At 41.0% G+C, this 18,761-nt stretch overlaps 1 protein-coding gene across 2 annotated transcripts in view; it reads left to right on the top strand.

Moving 5' to 3' along the window:
- Nucleotides 1-4,166: 4,166 nt before the first annotated feature.
- Nucleotides 4,167-18,761, top strand: part of LOC137620624 (glutathione S-transferase 3, mitochondrial-like) — a 35,678-nt gene continuing 21,083 nt past the window's right edge. Inside the window, exons 1-3 of one of the 2 annotated variants that reach the window (XM_068350920.1) lie at nucleotides 4,167-4,307; nucleotides 9,400-9,497; nucleotides 17,904-18,001. In XM_068350920.1, coding sequence (XP_068207021.1) covers nucleotides 9,408-9,497; nucleotides 17,904-18,001 — 188 coding nt within the window. In that variant the 5' untranslated portion in view covers nucleotides 4,167-4,307; nucleotides 9,400-9,407. Of the gene's footprint in view, nucleotides 4,308-9,399; nucleotides 9,498-17,903; nucleotides 18,002-18,761 lie in introns of those variants that run through there. The other variant, XM_068350921.1, reaches the window with a different exon arrangement.

The following is an 18,761-nucleotide window of genomic DNA, read 5'->3' as shown; positions in this document are numbered from 1 at the left end:
TATTTGTAATAAATATTTATTTTGGACTTGGCCTTTATCTATTCTTTTTGAATATTAAACAGTCTTTGAATTTTTGTTTTATTTTAGAAGGTATTGAATTGGCTTCAAAATGAATTTTTAATGAATTCTTTTGGAGCGGGTCAAAATCGACCCATCGAAACCTATCCAAGGTGGTGAAATAACAATACTTATCCAGGGTTATTGAATTGTTATTTCTAATAATTATAAGGTTGTTTAATTGATTTGTATAATTAATTCTAATATGAAATACTTCTTGTTGTACTGTAAGGAAACCTTAATTTTAGGAAATACGTTATTCAAGTTTTAGTGATAAATTTCGTATCCATTTAAGCACTTTTTGAAAAGGGTGTTTATGGCACAACAATTTATTTTTGTTCTGATTTCAGAGAGAAACCTGATTACTGAAAAGACATAGCAGCTCTTCGAATAAAAGGTATGTCAAAAAAATACTACAGTATATGATGTTAATATTAATTTACTACTTGCCATGACTAGCGTAAAGGTAGAAAGTCAAGCCTATTGCATAGTTACTTGTTGGGGTCGGGTAGATTTAACCCTAGAAAAAAAAGGTTGAAATCTTTCAGGAATCTGCCACCATTAACGCCACTAATCCTTTGATAAGATTTTTCATTATTGGTGTTACAAATTCTAATTTTTTAACTTTTTATCAAAATTATATTATAAAGTACCCTTGACAGAAAATGCCAAGAATGCTTCTGCCTGGATCATGTCTGTAGTTAATTTCAATACTATTCTTCCCTTTGAAATGACAAATGCGGTTGAAACCTTAACACCTTTAATGTTTTGTTTCAGATGAGAAATGTTGCCATTGATGACATTGGTCCACGATAGTACTTGGAAAGAACATTAGAAGAACGTGAGACATATTTCTTGGCCTTAGGAAAGACCTGGCAGAAAACTACCATTGGGAAAAGTTTTGTAACTTGGGTCATGGATGTCGGGAGCGGAATGATTGCACCCAAGTGTGATAGTTGCATGCATCACATTATTGCCTACTCCTATAAACAAGGCAGTACAGAATTTATTGGTATGGCTGGATCTTATTACGAGGTTCTTTCTGAACTTTTCAGAAGTTGCTGTACCTCTGATTAATATCACCAGCCCTAAGATTGACGCCAGTGGACAGATTATCAACATGCCTCTGAAGCTATCAAAGTTTTGTATTGAAGTCTTCATTTTGAAGGAATCTGAATCCGACAAGCTGTTTAATAAAGTAGAAGCTAGTGATATGGCTGTAGGAGCAGTTTTGATGCAGTCCAGTGATGATAATGTACTACACCAGATTTCTTATACAAGTAAACTGAAGCTGCCTCAGTTCCTTGAGTACAGTGGAAAAGGAAGCTTGGGCTCTCCTTCATGCTCTTGAAAAAATATTGATTCTTGTATAAATCATCTAATTATCTCTTGTATATAAAATTAATAGATAATCCATCTCTTGTATAGTTTTTTTTCTGACTGTAATCCATTTTCTTTTGTAAGTAAAATAAAAAAAACTTCAAAATTAACTCTATGGGCCTTGGTCCTGCAGCAGTATAACATTAGGGTATTGCATATCAAAGGCAAGATTAAACCTCATTGCCGACATCCTTCCCAGATGTTGATTTTTGCTTCTGTATACAAAAATTCTAATCTATTAGTTTGTCACTTGGATCTACAATGTTGTCTCTCCTTAAGGGGAGGGACATGTTAAGAAGTATCTTGATATTTGTCTCTTTTTGTGTTCAATATGTACTTGAAATTTATGTAATTGTATTGAACTGTTATTGTTTGCATTTTGTTATTCTTGCTGCTATACTTTAATAGTTTTAAGTTGGAATTTGTTTTCAAGAGTAGATTCACTGAGTCTGTGTAACTGTAAACGTTTAATTCAATTATCTCCCGCAGGAATTGGTTTTTATGTCATTACTTTATTCTATAAGGAGTTGTGCATTAAGTTTTTTTATGTGGTGATTTGAGTATTAAAAGATGAACCTAGATTTATATTAAGTATTTCTATATATAAAAGTCTTATTTAAATATAAGTTAGGTTAAGTTTTCCTTTAGTTTTTGTCTCCTTTATCATGTATTAAATCTTATCATCGCACAGTCTCTTTTTAGACAGATTCAGCATTGTTACCAATAACGTAACAACATATACATATACATATAAATTATTTCTGTGTGTGTATATTTCTATGCAAACTCTTAATTCTTACTCGTAAAAGCGCATAACTCTTGAGGTTTCCAGCAAGGTAGGGGAGGAAGATCAGTGGCCTTTAGTGAACTCTCAAATGGTAGAAATATCCCTTGGTCCAGTGCAACCATTTCAAGTGGGAGAAGGGTGCGAAGTATCTCACGATAATAAGTAAATAAGATCTAAGTTTAAAAATCCAGAGTAAAGCTTAACATCATGGAAACTGTGTCCAAAATTGAACTAGGATGACAGATTAGAGCAGCCTTCGTCAGTTCTTGTAATATATGGCCTGGATATGTGTATTCACTGAAAGAAGACTTGACTGGATTCGAAAAAAAAGACTTAGATGGAGGAACGTGGTTTCTACATTCTCGGAGAGAGCATGGCACTCCATATCAGGAAATATGATTTTTGTTCTTATTTTTCTCACGGACTGATAATAGGGAACACACTGCTTGAACACAGATATACAAAAGCATAATTGGACATCTTCCTGCGGAAAATATCGCAACCAACTTGACCATTTATTAATAATGTAAAAAGTCACTACTAGACACTTGAGTCACTAAGTTGAAGACCAGGAAAAGTAATGCAAACCTGCCTCATAATTCCCAGATATGACATTACCTAATGATGAAGTAGAAATATATTTGAATATTTATTTTAAAAATGTTGAAATCTTTCAGGAATCTGCCAACATCACAATCAGACAGCGAAAACTATAAACCCTAGATTTTAAGATACTATCTACTTAAAGTTTATGGTGATAGTTTGACTATTCTTAAGTAAATCTTGGTAATTTTATATCGTAAAATTATACAAGTTATGGAAGGTAATATTCCTAAAGGCGTTAACTCATGAATTTGCTAAGACAACTTCATAAAAAAAATCGTTATTGTTAAACATAATATAGTTAGCCTTAAATTACATTTTCTCTAAATGGAAAGTCGTACCGTTTTCCTTTACCTCAGCCCGCTGATCTAGGAGTAACTTGCTTTTAAATTTCACTCGTATACTGTATATCAGTTAAATATTAAATTATATTCATACGAATATCTTATGAACTCATATTATAATTAAATTAATCTATTGGAAGGATGCTTAGATATATCATAAGCAATATACTATAATTTTAGCTGATGAAAAGGCTATAGAACGCAGACTGATTGATTGAAGTAGTTCTTTAATCAGGGGGAGGTCAATTTTGGGGGAATTTCTCCCCAAATCTGGGAATTTTTAGAGGCGTTTTTAGGGGTGATATAAAGTATGTATGTATGTATGTATTCACACACTGACAACAACAACAAATAATAATAATAATAATAATAATAATAATAATAATAATAATAATAATAATAATAATAATAATAATAATAATAATAATAATAATAATAATATTAATTTCCTGAGAGAGAGAGAGAGAGAGAGAGAGAGAGAGAGAGAGAGAGAGAGAGAGAGAGAGAGAGAGAGAGAGAGAGAGAGAGAGAGAGAGAGAGAGAGAGAGATTTCAATGCCATGAGGATGAGCAAGAAGTATATTTGAAAAAATATAATCCAAGTACCCAAGTATTCGTACATAAATATACTGTAGATGGAGTTTGTCCTCGAGTCTGTTGAAGACTTGAGGCAGTGTTTCCAGGTTTTCCAAATGAGAAAAGGACAACGTCTGATCAACTGCAGCTTTAAAAGGCCAGCCTGGTAGTAGAGAAAAGCCGAAAACAGCATTTAAGGCTAACCAATTTTGAAAAGGCCAAATTTAGGTATCTAACATGAAAAGGCCAAATTTGGAGTTTCTGGGCTCGAAAAGGACCAGATTAGACTTTTTTGCTAAAAAAATACTAAATGTTGAGTTTTTTACTTGAAAGAGGTCAAATTTTGCGTTGTTTTGTCTTAAAAAGGCCAAATATAGAGTTTTTTTTTATGTGAAAAGGGCCAACCTGGCAAACGCCAAACCCTGGTTACCCTGGCAGTCCTGACTTGAGGTTCATTGAGTACGGTGACAAGTTTCAAGGGATCAGAAAGTCGAGTGCTACAGCTGACTTGTTACGTCATTACTGGGTTTACCTTCTCAAGAAACATTCTTCAATAATTAAGTGAGATTGTTTGACTTTTGTACTTAGGTGTATTTTGCTTTCAAGTTTCCACAGAAGTGTTTAAATGTCGTGAAAATTATCAAATTTTCTTAGACCTGTTTACGGACTCTTATCTTAATTTCTTATCTCTCGCCGGTGAAGTTTCCGGTATACAGTTGCTTTTAATAGTAAATTATGTCAGTGAATATAAGGGGTGGTTATTGGGTATATATTTAATTATTTAAGTTATTACGTCAATGATACACACGTATGGTGTTGCACAAATAGGCTCTGTGTAGCCTATACGGGGTGTGTGTAGGATAGCGGCCACCTACATGTATTATTATGTCTAACTTAGAATTCGGCTGTGTAAGGGGGTCGCAGGGGAACGTTACCCCCCCCCCCCTGTTAGGTATGTAGGTAAGGACACGGCTTGTAGGTTAGGTTAGTGAGGAAAGTTTAGGTCCATTTTTATTTAATGCCCGAGGAACTGGCCGCTGATATACAAAGGCTCCCTTAATGGGTTGCCAGAAGGTCCAATGGAATCTCAGTGTAATAGCCTACCATTGTTAATGGTATTCCACTGTCTTGGGGTAGAGTTCTCTTGCTTGAGGGTACACTCGGGCACACTTCTCTACTTTAATTCTCTTCCACTTGTTTTTGTTAAAGTTTTTATATTTTATACAGGAGATATTTATTTTAATGTTACTCTTCTTAAATTTTTTAATTTTTCCTTAAGTTTCCTCTCCTCTTTGGGCTATTTCCCTGTTGGAGCTTATAGCACGCTGATTTTCCAACTGGGGTTATAGCCTAGCAAGTAATGATAATGATTATAGGCGATAATAATGCAAGAGAAGCAACTAGTTAATTAGGAGTTTACTGTTAATTTTGCATCTAAATCACAGAAAAAGCGTGGAAAAATTATAAATAAAAGATAAGTATTTAAATGTGCCAGATAATTAATCGCACAAACTTAAAAAAAACCTAACCTAATGTAAAGTTAAGGGTGTATCGTCCTACAGGCTGTGGCAATCCTTCTTAACGTTTGTCTACCGGTAAACCTAAGGAGAGGAACTGCAAAAATCCATTCTGATACCGGCAGTAGTAAACATTGAAACCTCACATTCCTTCCTTAGTCACTTAGCCTATAGTGTGGTGTATTTGACAGGTATCAGGATAAAGTAATGCTGATTAAACGGTAAAGTTTTACTAGTCCCCCATTATCGGCGGATATCAATATATATACAGTATATTACATTAAGTGTTTATTTGCGATAAAAACTAGTGTCATTTTCGAAGGAAACAGGCATTTTTCTAGAGGGTAAAGTTGGCTTTTACTAGGAAAGGTTTCCCCGACCGTAAGGACAGAAATACCGATTAAACTAGTTGACGCCGAGTGTTGAAGGACGAAAATTACTTTCTGGTAAATTTTTGGTGTGTTTTGAATTAATCCATTAACAGCTTAGGGCCCAAATAAACATTTTAGTTTTAAATTACACTTAATATAATGCCAAATGTTTTGTACTTTTGTAGTGCAACAAGTACCTCCTGCTGGAACAGAGAAGCACGTAGATAATGTTGTATAGGGAGCAAAGTGAGCCACGGCAAGAATGTGTTAAATAGTGTTAATGTGGTTGACCAACATACCCTTAACTACTCTTAATTAAGTAAAAGGGGTGTTTGTAGTATGGTATGATGGCTACGAATGACTCCAAAGAAAATGGAATGAAAAAAATCCTGTTTTCTATACATCAGCAAGGGCTGACGTTCTACAAAGGTTCCGGTGTTTTGAATATTCATGATGACATATTATTTTGTATAAGATTTAATAAACACTATCATGCATATGATACATTTGCTGGGCATGTATATGGGTTAAAAATATTGAGAATATATGGATCTTTTTGAATAGGCAAGTGATAATTATTGATTTTAGACATGCTCACCTAAGAAAAATGACCCCCTAATTTGACCCAAGACATCATGTCCTACATGACTAGGAGAAGAATGTATTGTTGGCCCTATGGGCTGTGAAGTATGCAAAGAGCTAATAAGGTTTTATTTTTTTGTTATGCTCAACCTTTGGACTCCCATTACTTTTGCTCACTCTAAACTTAATACTTTACTCCAGACTTGAAGGTCAAAAATATTGTTCTTCAGCAGCAGGTCATTCAGGCATTCCATGGAAAGAAGGTTTGGGGTAGGACTACAATGTAGCAGCTTATAAAAGAAAGTAATGAATACATACTGTATTAAGTTTTTATGATTGTGATTGTATATCTGGATTCACAGAGGAAAATTCCTCATACTTTTTTCAGAACTTATCTTTTGTAAGGAGTTTTCCTTGAAAAATTGCATTATCACTGGTTCTTTGAAGGTCCATAGGGAGATGGGTTTCTGTGTATTGGGCATTCTATCTCCACTGCGTTATTATTGAATTTGCTTAACCAGAACGCAAGAAAGCGATTATGAAACTGAACACCATGAAGAGGAAATTTAGTGAAATTGGAAAGTATTCATTTGTATCTAAATGATTTTCAAATTTATATTGGCAAAAAGGTTGGCAAACTATTTTGTAATAAATGTCATAATAAGCAAAGTACATACTTGTACTATACTGGGTATTAGGGTATTATTCTCATGCTTCCCTTATACTTGCCCAAGAGATTTACAAACGATCTTGAGTAACTTATGTGGAACTTGAGAGAATTGTAAAGCCCACTTACTTGAACCAATAACTTTTACCATAAAGTTGCCCTTCATACTATACCACACAAGGAAACAATGTAGCATTGGGTATCACTCGTCCATTGGCACCATTTGATTTATTGTTGGCGAAATATTAATTGTTCCATAACCAAAATACAAGCCACGCTATTTACATAGGGTTTACTTTCGGCGTAGCTGAAATGACGAGCCATTAGATTTTAACGAGGGTTAAACTACCCCAGAGCTAGTTAGCACGGGGGTAGTGGAGGGGTAGCTAGCTACCCCTCCCCCCACACACTGGTGAGCTGCCTCACTTCACTTTTGGCTCGGACGGTGTACAGACGTGTCTGTCTCGTCCTCGCATATTTGACATCCTTAATCTGTTTTTCTTTTTCTTTCAGTTGTGTGTTTGAAGTTGGCCTCTACCTTTTCTTCCCATTATGCAGAAGTGCCCTGGACTTCCCGACCGCCCCTGTGGAACATTCATGTCGGCCGTCGATACAGACCCTCACACCCTTTGCCCGCAGTGTCGAGGTCAACGGTGTGAAAGTGATAATGTTTGTATGGAATGTAGGGAGTGGCCTACCTCCCAGTGGGAGCGGTTTGCCCAGCGGCGTAAGAAGAGTTCTAAGCGAGACCGTTCTCCCTCAGGGTCTGCCCTGGGGAAGGAAGGCTCCAAGGACTCTTCTTCCATTGCCCAAACCTCCTCCGAAGCTCCCACTCGTTCGGTCTCGCGAAAGGCCGCCGATTGGTAGCGTAGGTCCTTTTTTTGTTTCCCAATCTCGGGGTTCGGGAGAGGGTGTTGCCTCCCATAGCGAGGAAGCTCCTCTTCCACCTCCGGGGGAGGACATTATTGATTTTGTTGATTATGACCAGACTGTATCTAAGAATGATCTTTTCCAGCTTTGGGCTTCCTTGGGGCTTAAGGGCTTGCCCTCCAAGGAAGCCCTGTTTGATCTGATCCTGTTGGGGGCAGCTGTCCAAAAGTCGCCGGTAATACCAGAGGTAGACTCTCTGGCTATTGTCGACGTTGTTGTGGCAGAGGCGTCCGACGGGTCGGATCAAACCCCATCTGCTACTGTTGCGGATGTTGCTGAAGGCTCAGGTTCCCCCTCCGAACATCCTTCGAGGGGGAAGTTGGGTCCAACGGTCTCTCCTGCAGGTGTTCCTCCCCCTTGGGGGAGTGCACTAACAGAGACTCTTCTTCGGAGGACCGACGACGGTGATACCCTGCCTCGAGGTCGTCTTCGCCGTAAGGCTCGCCCTCCTCTTCGTCGCCGAGGCCTTCCTTCTCCTTACAAGGGAGTTAAGAGGCACCTTCTCTTCAGGTCTTCATCTTCGTCGTCCCATGCAAAGGACTCTTCTCGTCTTGAGCAGACCGCGGCAGTAACATCACTAGACCCCTCCGCAGATCGTTCGCGATCTCCTGCGCCTGCCAGATCTTCCTTGTTAACTCAAGCACCGGTTCCTTCGGGGCAGAAGGGCTTATCCCACAATGTGGGTAAGTCTCTTCCGCGCCAGGTTTCACCTGTGCGCTTCCGCGCCAGGTTTCACCTGTGCGCTTCCGCGCCAGGTTTCACCTGTGCGCTTCCGCGCCAGGTTTCACCTGTGCGCTTCCGCGCCAGGTTCCACCTGCGCGCCTGCTCGTCAGCGCTCTCCTGCTCGCCGGCGCTCTCCTGCTGAAGAGTCTCCTGACTCTCCTCGCCAGCGCTCTCCTGCTCGCCAGTGCTTTCCTGCTCGCCAGCGCTCACCTGCTCGCCAGTGTTCACCTGCGCGCCAGCGCTCTCTTGCAGATGAGTCGTCAGACTCTTCTCACCAGCGCTCTCCTGCTCGTCAGCGCTCCCCTGCAGGCATTTTCTCCTTCTGTGGACGAACCTTTCTAGTCCTCGGGAGAATCCAGTGAGGTGAGGCACTCTCCCACAGCACCATTGGGAGGAACCCCACCTCAGGGAAGAGAAACGTCTTGCGTAGGAGGGACCTTCCAGACCTCTTTGCTGGAGTCCTGTATCCCTCCCAGGAGGGAGCCCAAGGACTCAAAGACGATACCCAAGTCACCTTATGTAAATAGCTAAGGTTTGTATGGTTAGGAAAAATACAAATTATCTCCGAATTTGTCATTTTACTCTACAGTACGACGAAGTTTAATTTGAGTCCCATAGACCAAATAACTGGCAAGTGGCAAGTCTGAATTTGCAGATATTTATTCTGTAATCTAACTTCATTTCTTTTATGTAAGTACTAGTAATAAATAGTTTAAGGAGAGATAGGAAAATATAGTAGGCCATAGATTACAGTCTCCATGTAATATCTTAAAGGGCAAATTGAGTCACTAAATTCCTAACTTTACTCTCATCTTTAAATTTAATTTGTTTTTAAAATCTGACTTATGGTATTTATATTTCAGTTTTCATCATGGTGACAGTAGAAATTCCCGCTGGATATGGATACTGTGTGCTTGTGGGTGTTGGCTCAATGTTTATGCTTGTGTGGAAGTCCATGAAGGTAAGTACACAATGCACTCCATACTGTACAGTATATTATAATCCCATGTACAGTAATTTCTTCTTATTCCTTTACAGATGCAAACAGCTCTTTGATATGTACCTTAATCATTTGTTCACATATTGTTCATGAGTCAACAGCTTCAATTTGTGTTATGCATTTTATTGTGTAAATAGATGATAATTAAACATATATTTTCTAATGTCCAGTATTAATTTTCTCATCTGGACCTTTGTTAATTATTTGCAGTACTAAACCTTGATTACTCCATGCTAATTATTTCAAAGAGTCGTACCTGGCACTTGTAATGTAATTAGTTTTAGTAGCTTTATATATAAAACAAAATAAAAATAATACCAACTGCTTCTCTGATACAGTAGCCCATGGTCTCCCTGTTGGTCGAGTTAATGCAATCTGCTCCTCTGTCATATTTCTTTTTGTTGGCTTTTTGATTCGGACTTGTTTTCATTTACGCTTTGAAATTTTGGATTTAATCCCTTGTCTTGCATTATCTCTTGTTCATCTGAACTTTTTGTATTTAATCATCACTGATATGCTTAAATATTCAAGATTGAAAAAAAATATTTTTTAAACATAAAACTTACCCGCTGGTTATATAAGGATGGCTAAAGTCCCTGGACGCCTGGCAGAAATATTCAAAATCTCACGGCTATCGCAGATATGCTGTGTGTATACTAGCGCCCTTGCGGTAGACAGGCCGAATTAATCCAGCCACTTCAGATCTTCTCTGCCGCCATACTGGCTAGAATGTTGGAAATTCTCTCGCAAATTACTTCGAGTTGGAGTGTTTATTTAGTGATGTACTCTGCCTTTTTGTTTTGGGGTTTGGCATTAGTGATTTCTCTTTCATATTTTCTTGAAATCTTTATCGTTTTGGGTATATTTAGTTAATTTTGACCCTTGGTATTTTTTAGGTCTCGTAACTTTTCAATATGGCCGACCCCTCCCCTGTATATACAATTTGTGTAAAATGTAGGGGTAAATCTTGTACTTTTGGGGATCGGTGTGAAGAATGTTCTTCGTTAACCGAAAATGAGTGGGTAGCTTATGAGCGTTATACTCAGAAATTAGAGAGAGACAGGATTAGACGTAGTTCTTCCCTTTTTGTGGATTTACCTGTATCTGATGTCATTGATCTTATTCCTTCCCCCCATAGTGGTAGATCAAGAGCCAAAAGAGCCTACGATGAAGGATATGTTGTCCGCTATTCAAGCTCTCGGTGTGAGAGTTGAATCGTTAGTGGCGGACAAAAAGCAAATTTTGTCTGACCGATCAAGTGTAAAAAGTTCGACTAATGTGTTCAGTGTTGTGGAGGGTGCGTCTGCGTGATCCTGTCGTTCGCCTAGCCTAAGACCTCTATCAAGCTTCCGGACCCAGGGGAGAAGTTATGTCGAACGGCAAAAGGGACCGAGAGGCGTCATCAATCGCACAAACGTCCCCTCGAGCGTTCCTGCTGTCGTATCACAGGTCGCTCACCCTCACCGTAGGAAAGGTGAGGTTAGTGCTTTATCTCCTTCGGATGAAGGGTCACATGATGAGATGTGGCGTCAAGCCTCTAGACCGCTTAAGAGAAAAGCGCAGTCAGTGGAACAGCGGCGCGATTCCTCTTCGCAACAGCCAGTCTGTAGTCATTGGAATACACCGAAACGTTTTCGGTCCCTTGACGAGTGTTCGCCTGCGAAGCGCTCTGACGTGGGTTTCGATATGGATAAAGGTTTGATTCAGTCAGATGCGGAGCTAATTCCTGGTTCGGGTGTTACGGTTCATGCTCCGCCGCTTCCATCGGACTGGTGCTCGTCTCCCGAAAGCGGAGAGCGGTTTGGTAACGATGAGGAAGGCGAATTCGCATTGGAAGAGGCGGCGCAAATATCGCTTCAAGGTGATCCCAAGTGGTCTATGTTGTTGGGCATGAAACAGCAGCTCTCGTTGCTTATGCAGTCTTATCGGCCTACCGTTGACAGTAGCAGCTGGGCGTCAGTCTGCTGTTGTCGCACAGGCGGCCTGTTGTCTCTGGTACTGACGTGTTATCGCACAGGCGGTTTCCCAGTCGCAGTGTTCAACAGCAGGTTGAAGTGGATGCATCTCGTCAGAGCTCTGCTTCGCAACATCTATCGATCGCGCATACAGCCGATCGTCAATCTTCCAAACGTGACGACGCTCGCCAGGTAACGGAACGGGCCGCTAAGCGGCAGGATGGGAGCGGGCGCGTGGCGGAGCGTCAGCGTCAACGTGACGACACACAACAGTTAACCCATGACGCCGCGGAGCGTCAGCGGCAGGCAGACGCTAAGCGTCAGCGTGACGACACACACCAGTCAACCCATGACGTGGCGGAGCGTCAGAGTGAGCGGCGCGCCATGACGCGGTGGAGCGTCAGCGCCAGCCAGATTCTACCCATGGCACCATTCGTCAAGCTGCCCGTGACGGTTCTCGGTGGTCAATCCATGACTCCTCATGCCAGCCAATCCATGACTACACGGCAGTCAACTGTTTTTGCAGCGCGTCAGGTTGATGCTGTTTCACAAACCAATCGTGACAACAAACGCAAGGCTAGTGATTGTCAGTCAGATGGGAATATTGAACAGTGCAAGCGCGCCCATGTCAGCTCTGACGTGCCTGCACAGGAACGTCGCCTTTCTGATCAAGGCACAACTCCAGTAGCTGAATTGTCGGAGGAAGATCCAGATGAGGTTTTCTCTCAGGAGGAACAATTGGATGACATTTCAGAGGGAGAAGAGGATAAGCCACCTCAACATTCGGTGGACCTCAAGAAACTAATGCTGGTCTTCACGGAGTTATTTGCAGACCATTTTACCCCTGTTGCCCCGCGATCTCCTCCTTTGGAATTTACCCTCGGTAAAGCAGCAAGGACATCCTTTTTCACAAAAATGGTTCTCTCCCACTCCTCTAAGAGAGCATTGAAATTAATGGGAGCGTGGATGGATTCAAAGAAAGCTCTTGGCAAGACATGTTTCGCTTTTCCACCAGCCAAACTAGCTTCCAAGTCGAGCGTTTGGTATGAGACTGGGGAAGTCTTAGGTTTGGGAGTTCCTGTGTCTGCTCAGGGGGACTTCTCGAGCCTAGTGGACTCTTCTTGTCGTCTAGCCATGAGGAAGACTAAAGTGTGGTGGTCAATGTTGGAGTTTGACCATCTCTTGAAAGGTTTGTTCAGGGCTTTTGAGGTTTTTAATTTTCTGGACTGGTCTCTGGGAGCCTTGGGTAGAAAAGTAACGGAAATGAAGGGTACTGACGCGAGTAACCTTATCCAGCTTATGTCTTGTATGGACAAGGCAGTTAGAGATGGTTCTAAAGAATTGGCTGCCCTGTTCACTGCAGGAGATGTGAAGAAGAGGGCAACTTTGTGTTCCTTCCTCTCTGTGGGAGTCACTCTATGTCAGAGATCAGAGTTACTTTTTGCTCCTATGTCATCTGCTCTATTCCCGCAGGATTTAGTGAGGGAGGTGGCTGCAGCATTGACTCAGAAGGCTACTCATGATTTGGTTGCCAAAACAGCTAGGAAGGTGTTGCCTACATCTTTCCCTTCCCGTAGAACGAAGGAAGGGATGTCATATTCCCAGACTGCTCAGCCCTTTCGTGGTAAGCCTGCCGGGAGAAGTAACTTCAAGCCCAATGCGAAGAAGTCTAAGAAAAGAGGAGCCAAGTCCAGTCGAGGCAGGGTCTGACTGTCCTCGCCTTCAAGCAGCAGTGGGAGCCAGGCTAAATTATTTCTGGCAAGCCTGGGAGGTAAAGGGAGCGGACCCTTAGTCCGTTCGTATTCTAAAGGAAGTATACAAAATCCCATTCTTATCAAAGCTTCCATTAGCCACAGATCCTGTGGACCTCTTGCCCAAATACAGGGAAGGACCGAAGAGGCAGGCCATGCAGCTTCAGATGTCTTTCTTGCTGGAAAAAAGAGTGATAGAGAGGGTGCGGGACTTGGAATCGCCAGGGTTTTACAACCGTTTGTTTCTGGCTCCCAAGAGTTCAGGGGAATGGAGACTGGTTCTGGATGTAAGTGCCCTCAACAACTACGTCTAGAATTCGAAGTTTACCATGGAAACTCAGAAAACCGTGCTGGCAGCAGTAAGGAAAGGCGACTGGATGGTATCGTTGGACCTCCAGTACGCTTATTTTCATGTCCCAATACATCCAAGTTGCAGACGTTACGTGAGGTTCGTGTACGGGAAGGAGGTCTGATATTCACGAAGATCATGCTGAATGTGGCGAGCATGCTGCACTCAAGAGACATCAGGGCCTCCCTGTACTTGGACGATTGGCTCATAAGAGCTCCCTCAGCCGATCGCCGTTTGAAGGATCTTCAGATGACTTCGGATTTGGCAAAAGAGTTGGGACTCCTAGTGAGTTCAAAGAAGTCACAGCTGACTCCATCCCAGAAGATTCTTTATTTGGGGATGGAGATTCAGAGTCAGATTTTTCAGGCTTTTCCATCTCCTGCAAGGATTCAGTCAGCGCTCCTAAGGTTTTGTGCCTTTATGAAGAAGGCCGTCAGTTTGGTGAGAGAGTGGATGGGCCTTCTGGGGACCCTCTCATCTCTGGAAAAGTTTTTGTCTTTGGGGAGGCTGCACCTACGTCCCCTTCAATTTCATCTCAATGCTCGTTGGAAGAAGGGAGACAGTCTCGACAGGGAGAGTATCCCCATTACGAGTACAATCAGATCACACCTTCAATGTTGGAACAACATTCACAGACTCAAGGAGGGCCTCTCGTTGGAGCAAAGGAGCCCAGACCTCGTGTTGTTTTCCGACGCCTCAAACTCGGGGTCGGGAGCAACCTTAGGGAAAAGATGAATCTCAGGTCTGTGGACAAAAGAGCAAGAGATTCTTCATATCAATCAAAAGGAGCTTTTAGCTGTGCACTTAGCCATCAAGGGATTGGAGAATTTGGTCCTAGGCAAGGTGGTTCAGATCAATGCGGACAGCACCACGGCCCTAGCATATATAGAAAAGCAGGGGGGACCCACTCGAAGTCTCTTTACGAGTTGGCGAGATCTCTTCTCGTATGGGTGAAGGAAAGGAGGATTGTTTTATTGACACAATTCACTTGGGGTCAAGAACGTGATTGCGGACAGACTCAGCAGGAGGGACCAAGCTCTCCCAACAGAGTGGACGTTACACCTAGACGTTTGCAAGAAGCTGTGGCGGTTATGGGGTCGTCCCCTCATAGATCTGTTTGCAACCTCAAAGACGAAAAGGCTGGAGACGTACTGCTCCCCAGTTCTGGATCTCGAGGCGGCTCACATAGACGCGTTCTTGTTGGATTGTCTCACATATGGATGTGTACGCGTTCCCACCCTTCAAGATCCTGTACAAGGTGGTGCAGAAGTTCGTATCTCACAAGGAGACCAGAATGATCCTAGTTGCTCCTTTCTGGCCGTCAAGAAGTTGGTTCACAGAGGTACTGGAATGGATGGTGGACGTGCCGAGAAGCCTTCCGTTAAGAGCAGATCTTCTCAGACAACCCCACTTGGCAAACCATCTAAACCTTCAAGCTCTACGTCTGACTGCCTTCAGACTATCAAAAAACTCGCTAGATCTAGAGGATTTTTGAAGGAGGCAGCCAAGGCTATTGCAAGAGCAAGGAGGACTTCTACCATCAGGGTGTATCAGTCTAAGTGGGAGGTATTCAGAGAATGGTGTAGGGCTAATTCGGTTTCTTCTTCCAGTACCTCTATAACACAGATTACCAATTTCTTCTTAGATCTTAGAACTAAACATAACTTTTCTGCCTCGACTATTAAGGGGTACAGAAGTATGCTGGCAACTGTTTTCAGGCGTAGAGATTTGGATCTCTCCAACAATAAGGACCTACAAGATGTCATCAGGAATCACTTGCTTGGAATTTGGATGTAGTTCTTAGATTCCTCATGAGTAACAGATTCGAGCCTCTGCACTCAGCCTCTTTTAAAGATTTAACTTTGAAGACCCTTTTCTTGGTGAGCTTAGCGACAGCTAAAAGAGTCAGTGAGGTCCATGCTTTGAGCAAGAACATTGGTTTCAGAGACGGGAAAGCCATATGTTCCTTGCAGCTGGGTTTTCTGGCCAAGAATGAGTGTCCCTCCCATCCATGGCCGAAGTTTTTTGAGATTGCCAATCTATGATGTAGTGGGCGATGAAGTGGAAAAGGTGCTCTGTCCTGTTGGGCCACTAAGGGTCTATTTGGAAAGAACAAAGAGTTTGAGAGGCAGCTTGAAGGCTCTCTGGTGTGCAGTTAAGAAGCCCTCGCAGCCTATGTCGAAGAACGCTCTATCCTTTTTCATAAGGCTCTTGATTAGAGAAACTCATTCCTAGTGTGGTGAGGCAGATCTTAGACTGCTTAAGGTGAAGTCACACGAAGTAAAAGCAGTAGCTATTTCGGGAGCTTTTAAACAAAATTGTTTGGATACAACTTTTTTGAGAAGTAAATTTGTATTCGCATCCCATTACTTGAAACTTGTCCGGACTCTTTATGAGGACTGCTACACTTTGGGCCCATTCGTTGCGGCAAATACGGAAGTAGGTGAAGGATCTACCACTACGCTCCCCTAATTCCTAGTACCCTTTTCTATCTCTTGGAACTTGTTTAGTTTTTATGGTTGTATGTGGAGATTGGTCGTCAGTCTTCTGCCATATGTTGATTTGGTCAGGTGGTCATGTTGTTCCTTGAGAGTGCCCGGAGCAAGGGTATTAGTTGAGGTCCTGTCAAGTTATAGGTTATTGCACCGTTTGACAGCTCCTAGAGATCATCAGCCTCTTGGGTGGACCGCTGGATCTTCTAAGGATAGCAGACAGAATGAGGCAGAAAAACATTGCAGTCTGCTTCCTTATCAGGTACGAACGTCTTAAGTTTGTTATGTGTAACTCTTAAATTGAATTTCCAATTAGGTTGCTGTCTCTGACCCACCACCAAGGGTGTCAATCAGTCATTCTTATATAACCAGCGGGTATGTTTTATGTTTGAAAATGATATTTTCATAATAAAATGAATTTTTGAACATACTTAGCGCTGGTTATATATAAGTTATAATCCCACCCTCCTCCCCTCTAGATACCAAGGGGCAAGGAAGATCTGAAGTGGTTGGATTAGTTCGGCCTGTCTACCGCAAAGGCGCTAGTATACACCTGGCATATCTGCGATAGCCGCGAGATTTTGAATATTTCTGCCGGGTGTCCAGGGACTTTAGCCATTTTTATATAACCAGCGGGTAAGTATGTTAAAAAATTTATTTTATTATGAAAAGATCATTTTGATTTTTGTTACGATTTTAATTCCTTCTTTTGCATAGAAGGTGGCCTTGAACAAGGCATAGTCACTGAGCAGAGGTATTTATAATTACTGTAAAATATCATTATTATTATTATTATTATTATTATTATTATTATTATTTCAAGCTAAGCTATAACCCTAGTTGGAAAATCAAGATGCTATAAGCCCAAGGGCTCCAATAGGGTAAAAGAGCCCAGTGAGGAAAGGAAATAAGGAAACTAGAAAAGCACTCTGAGAGTGCAAACCTCTGCCACGGCAGCTTATTTCTTGAAACCAGCCTTCCTTTGGGTTAACTCGGTTGACCTTTTGCTCGACCTTGACCTTTGACCTAGGAGTTTTAAAATTGAATCACTTTCACGTCTCAACATAACAATGAATCCCTAAAAGTTTTACTACTCCACTCTGAGTAAAATTTTTGGCCAAGAAGTTGATCACAAACAAACAGAGGCGAAAACATAACCTCCTCCCAACTTTGATGGCAGAAGTAATAGACAAACTACTGTACAAGAGAAGTAATAAACAATCGAATTAAAATATTTTAAGAAAGGTAACAACATCAAATTAGGTCGTTCATATATAAACTATAAAAAACTTTCAAAAAACAAGAGGAAGAGAAATAAGATAGAACAGTGGAAAACTATGGTACAGAGGCTATGGCGCTACCCAAGACTAGAGAACAATAGTTTGATTTTGAAGTGTCCTTCTCCTAGAAGAGCTGCTTACTATAGCTAAAGAGTCTCTTCTACCCTTACCAAGAGGAAAGTAACCGCTGAACAATTACATTGCAGTAGTTAACCCCTTGAGCGAAGAAGAATTGTTTGGTAATCTCAGTTTTGTCAACTCTGTGAGGACAGAGGAGAATGTGGAAAGAATAGTCCAGACTATTTTGTGTATATGTAAATAAAGACAAAATGAGTTGTGACCAGAAAGAGGGATCCAATGCAGTATGGTAATTGGTACAGATTGTCTAGTTGAAATGTGTCGTGTAGTTACAGTCTTCTGGTAATCCTACATAATTCATTTCACACAGGTACCTTTTTAGTAAAAAGATAAGTATTTAAGGTCTTTTGATCATTAAGTATCTCCTTGAAATAATGTTTGATACTTCTTGATTTTTTTCAGGTGGGTGGTGCTCGTAAACAGCATAAGATCTTTTACCCAACCATGTACAGTCCAACCAATGATCTTTTCAACTGCTACCAAAGAGCTCACCAAAATACGTAAGTATTATTGTAGTTATTAAGCTTATAGAGAGAGTTGCTGATGTTATTTTAAGAAAGATTTTTTATATTTAATCTTATTTTTGGCATTCTGTATTTTCTTTGGCAGAGCATCCAGTATAGCTATTATCAAGTAATGTATCTTTTATCTTGGATATACGTTATTGTTTAAATTGTCACGTAGGTTCACAAAATAACATACTTTTTCTTGATTCAGGTTTGCCATGATTTCAAACCATGAAAATAAAGTTATATGCAAAACCCTGTTAAAATTTTTATATAGAATCTTTGTTTCAATTATCAGATTTTTATTGTAGAATCTAATATATAAGGTAAATTGATTAAAACATGTTTGTTCCTACATGAATAAAAACCTTTGTCCTTTAATATGTTATTTTTATTAATAAAATAAATTTTTGAATATACTTACCCGATAATCATGTAGCTGTCAACTCCGTTGCCCGACAGAATTCTATGGAGGGATACGCCAGCTATCACAATACTAGAAGGGGGTGTACTTACCAGCGCCACCTGTGGCCAGGTACTCAATCATTTGTTGTTGACACCTCCTCAATTATTCCTCGGTCCACTGGTTCTCTCTGGGGAGGAAAGGGAGGGTCGATTAAATCATGATTATCGGGTAAGTATATTCAAAAATTTATTTTATTAATAAAAATAACATTTTTCAATATTAAACTTACCCGATAATCATGTAGCTGATTCACACCCAGGGAGGTGGGTGAAAACCAGTGTACATGAT

The sequence above is a fragment of the Palaemon carinicauda genome, chromosome 27 (assembly GCF_036898095.1).
Source record: "Palaemon carinicauda isolate YSFRI2023 chromosome 27, ASM3689809v2, whole genome shotgun sequence".
Classification (NCBI taxonomy): domain Eukaryota; kingdom Metazoa; phylum Arthropoda; class Malacostraca; order Decapoda; family Palaemonidae; genus Palaemon; species Palaemon carinicauda.
Note: the sequence above shows the minus strand (reverse complement) of the source record. Positions and strands in the feature narration are given on the sequence as shown.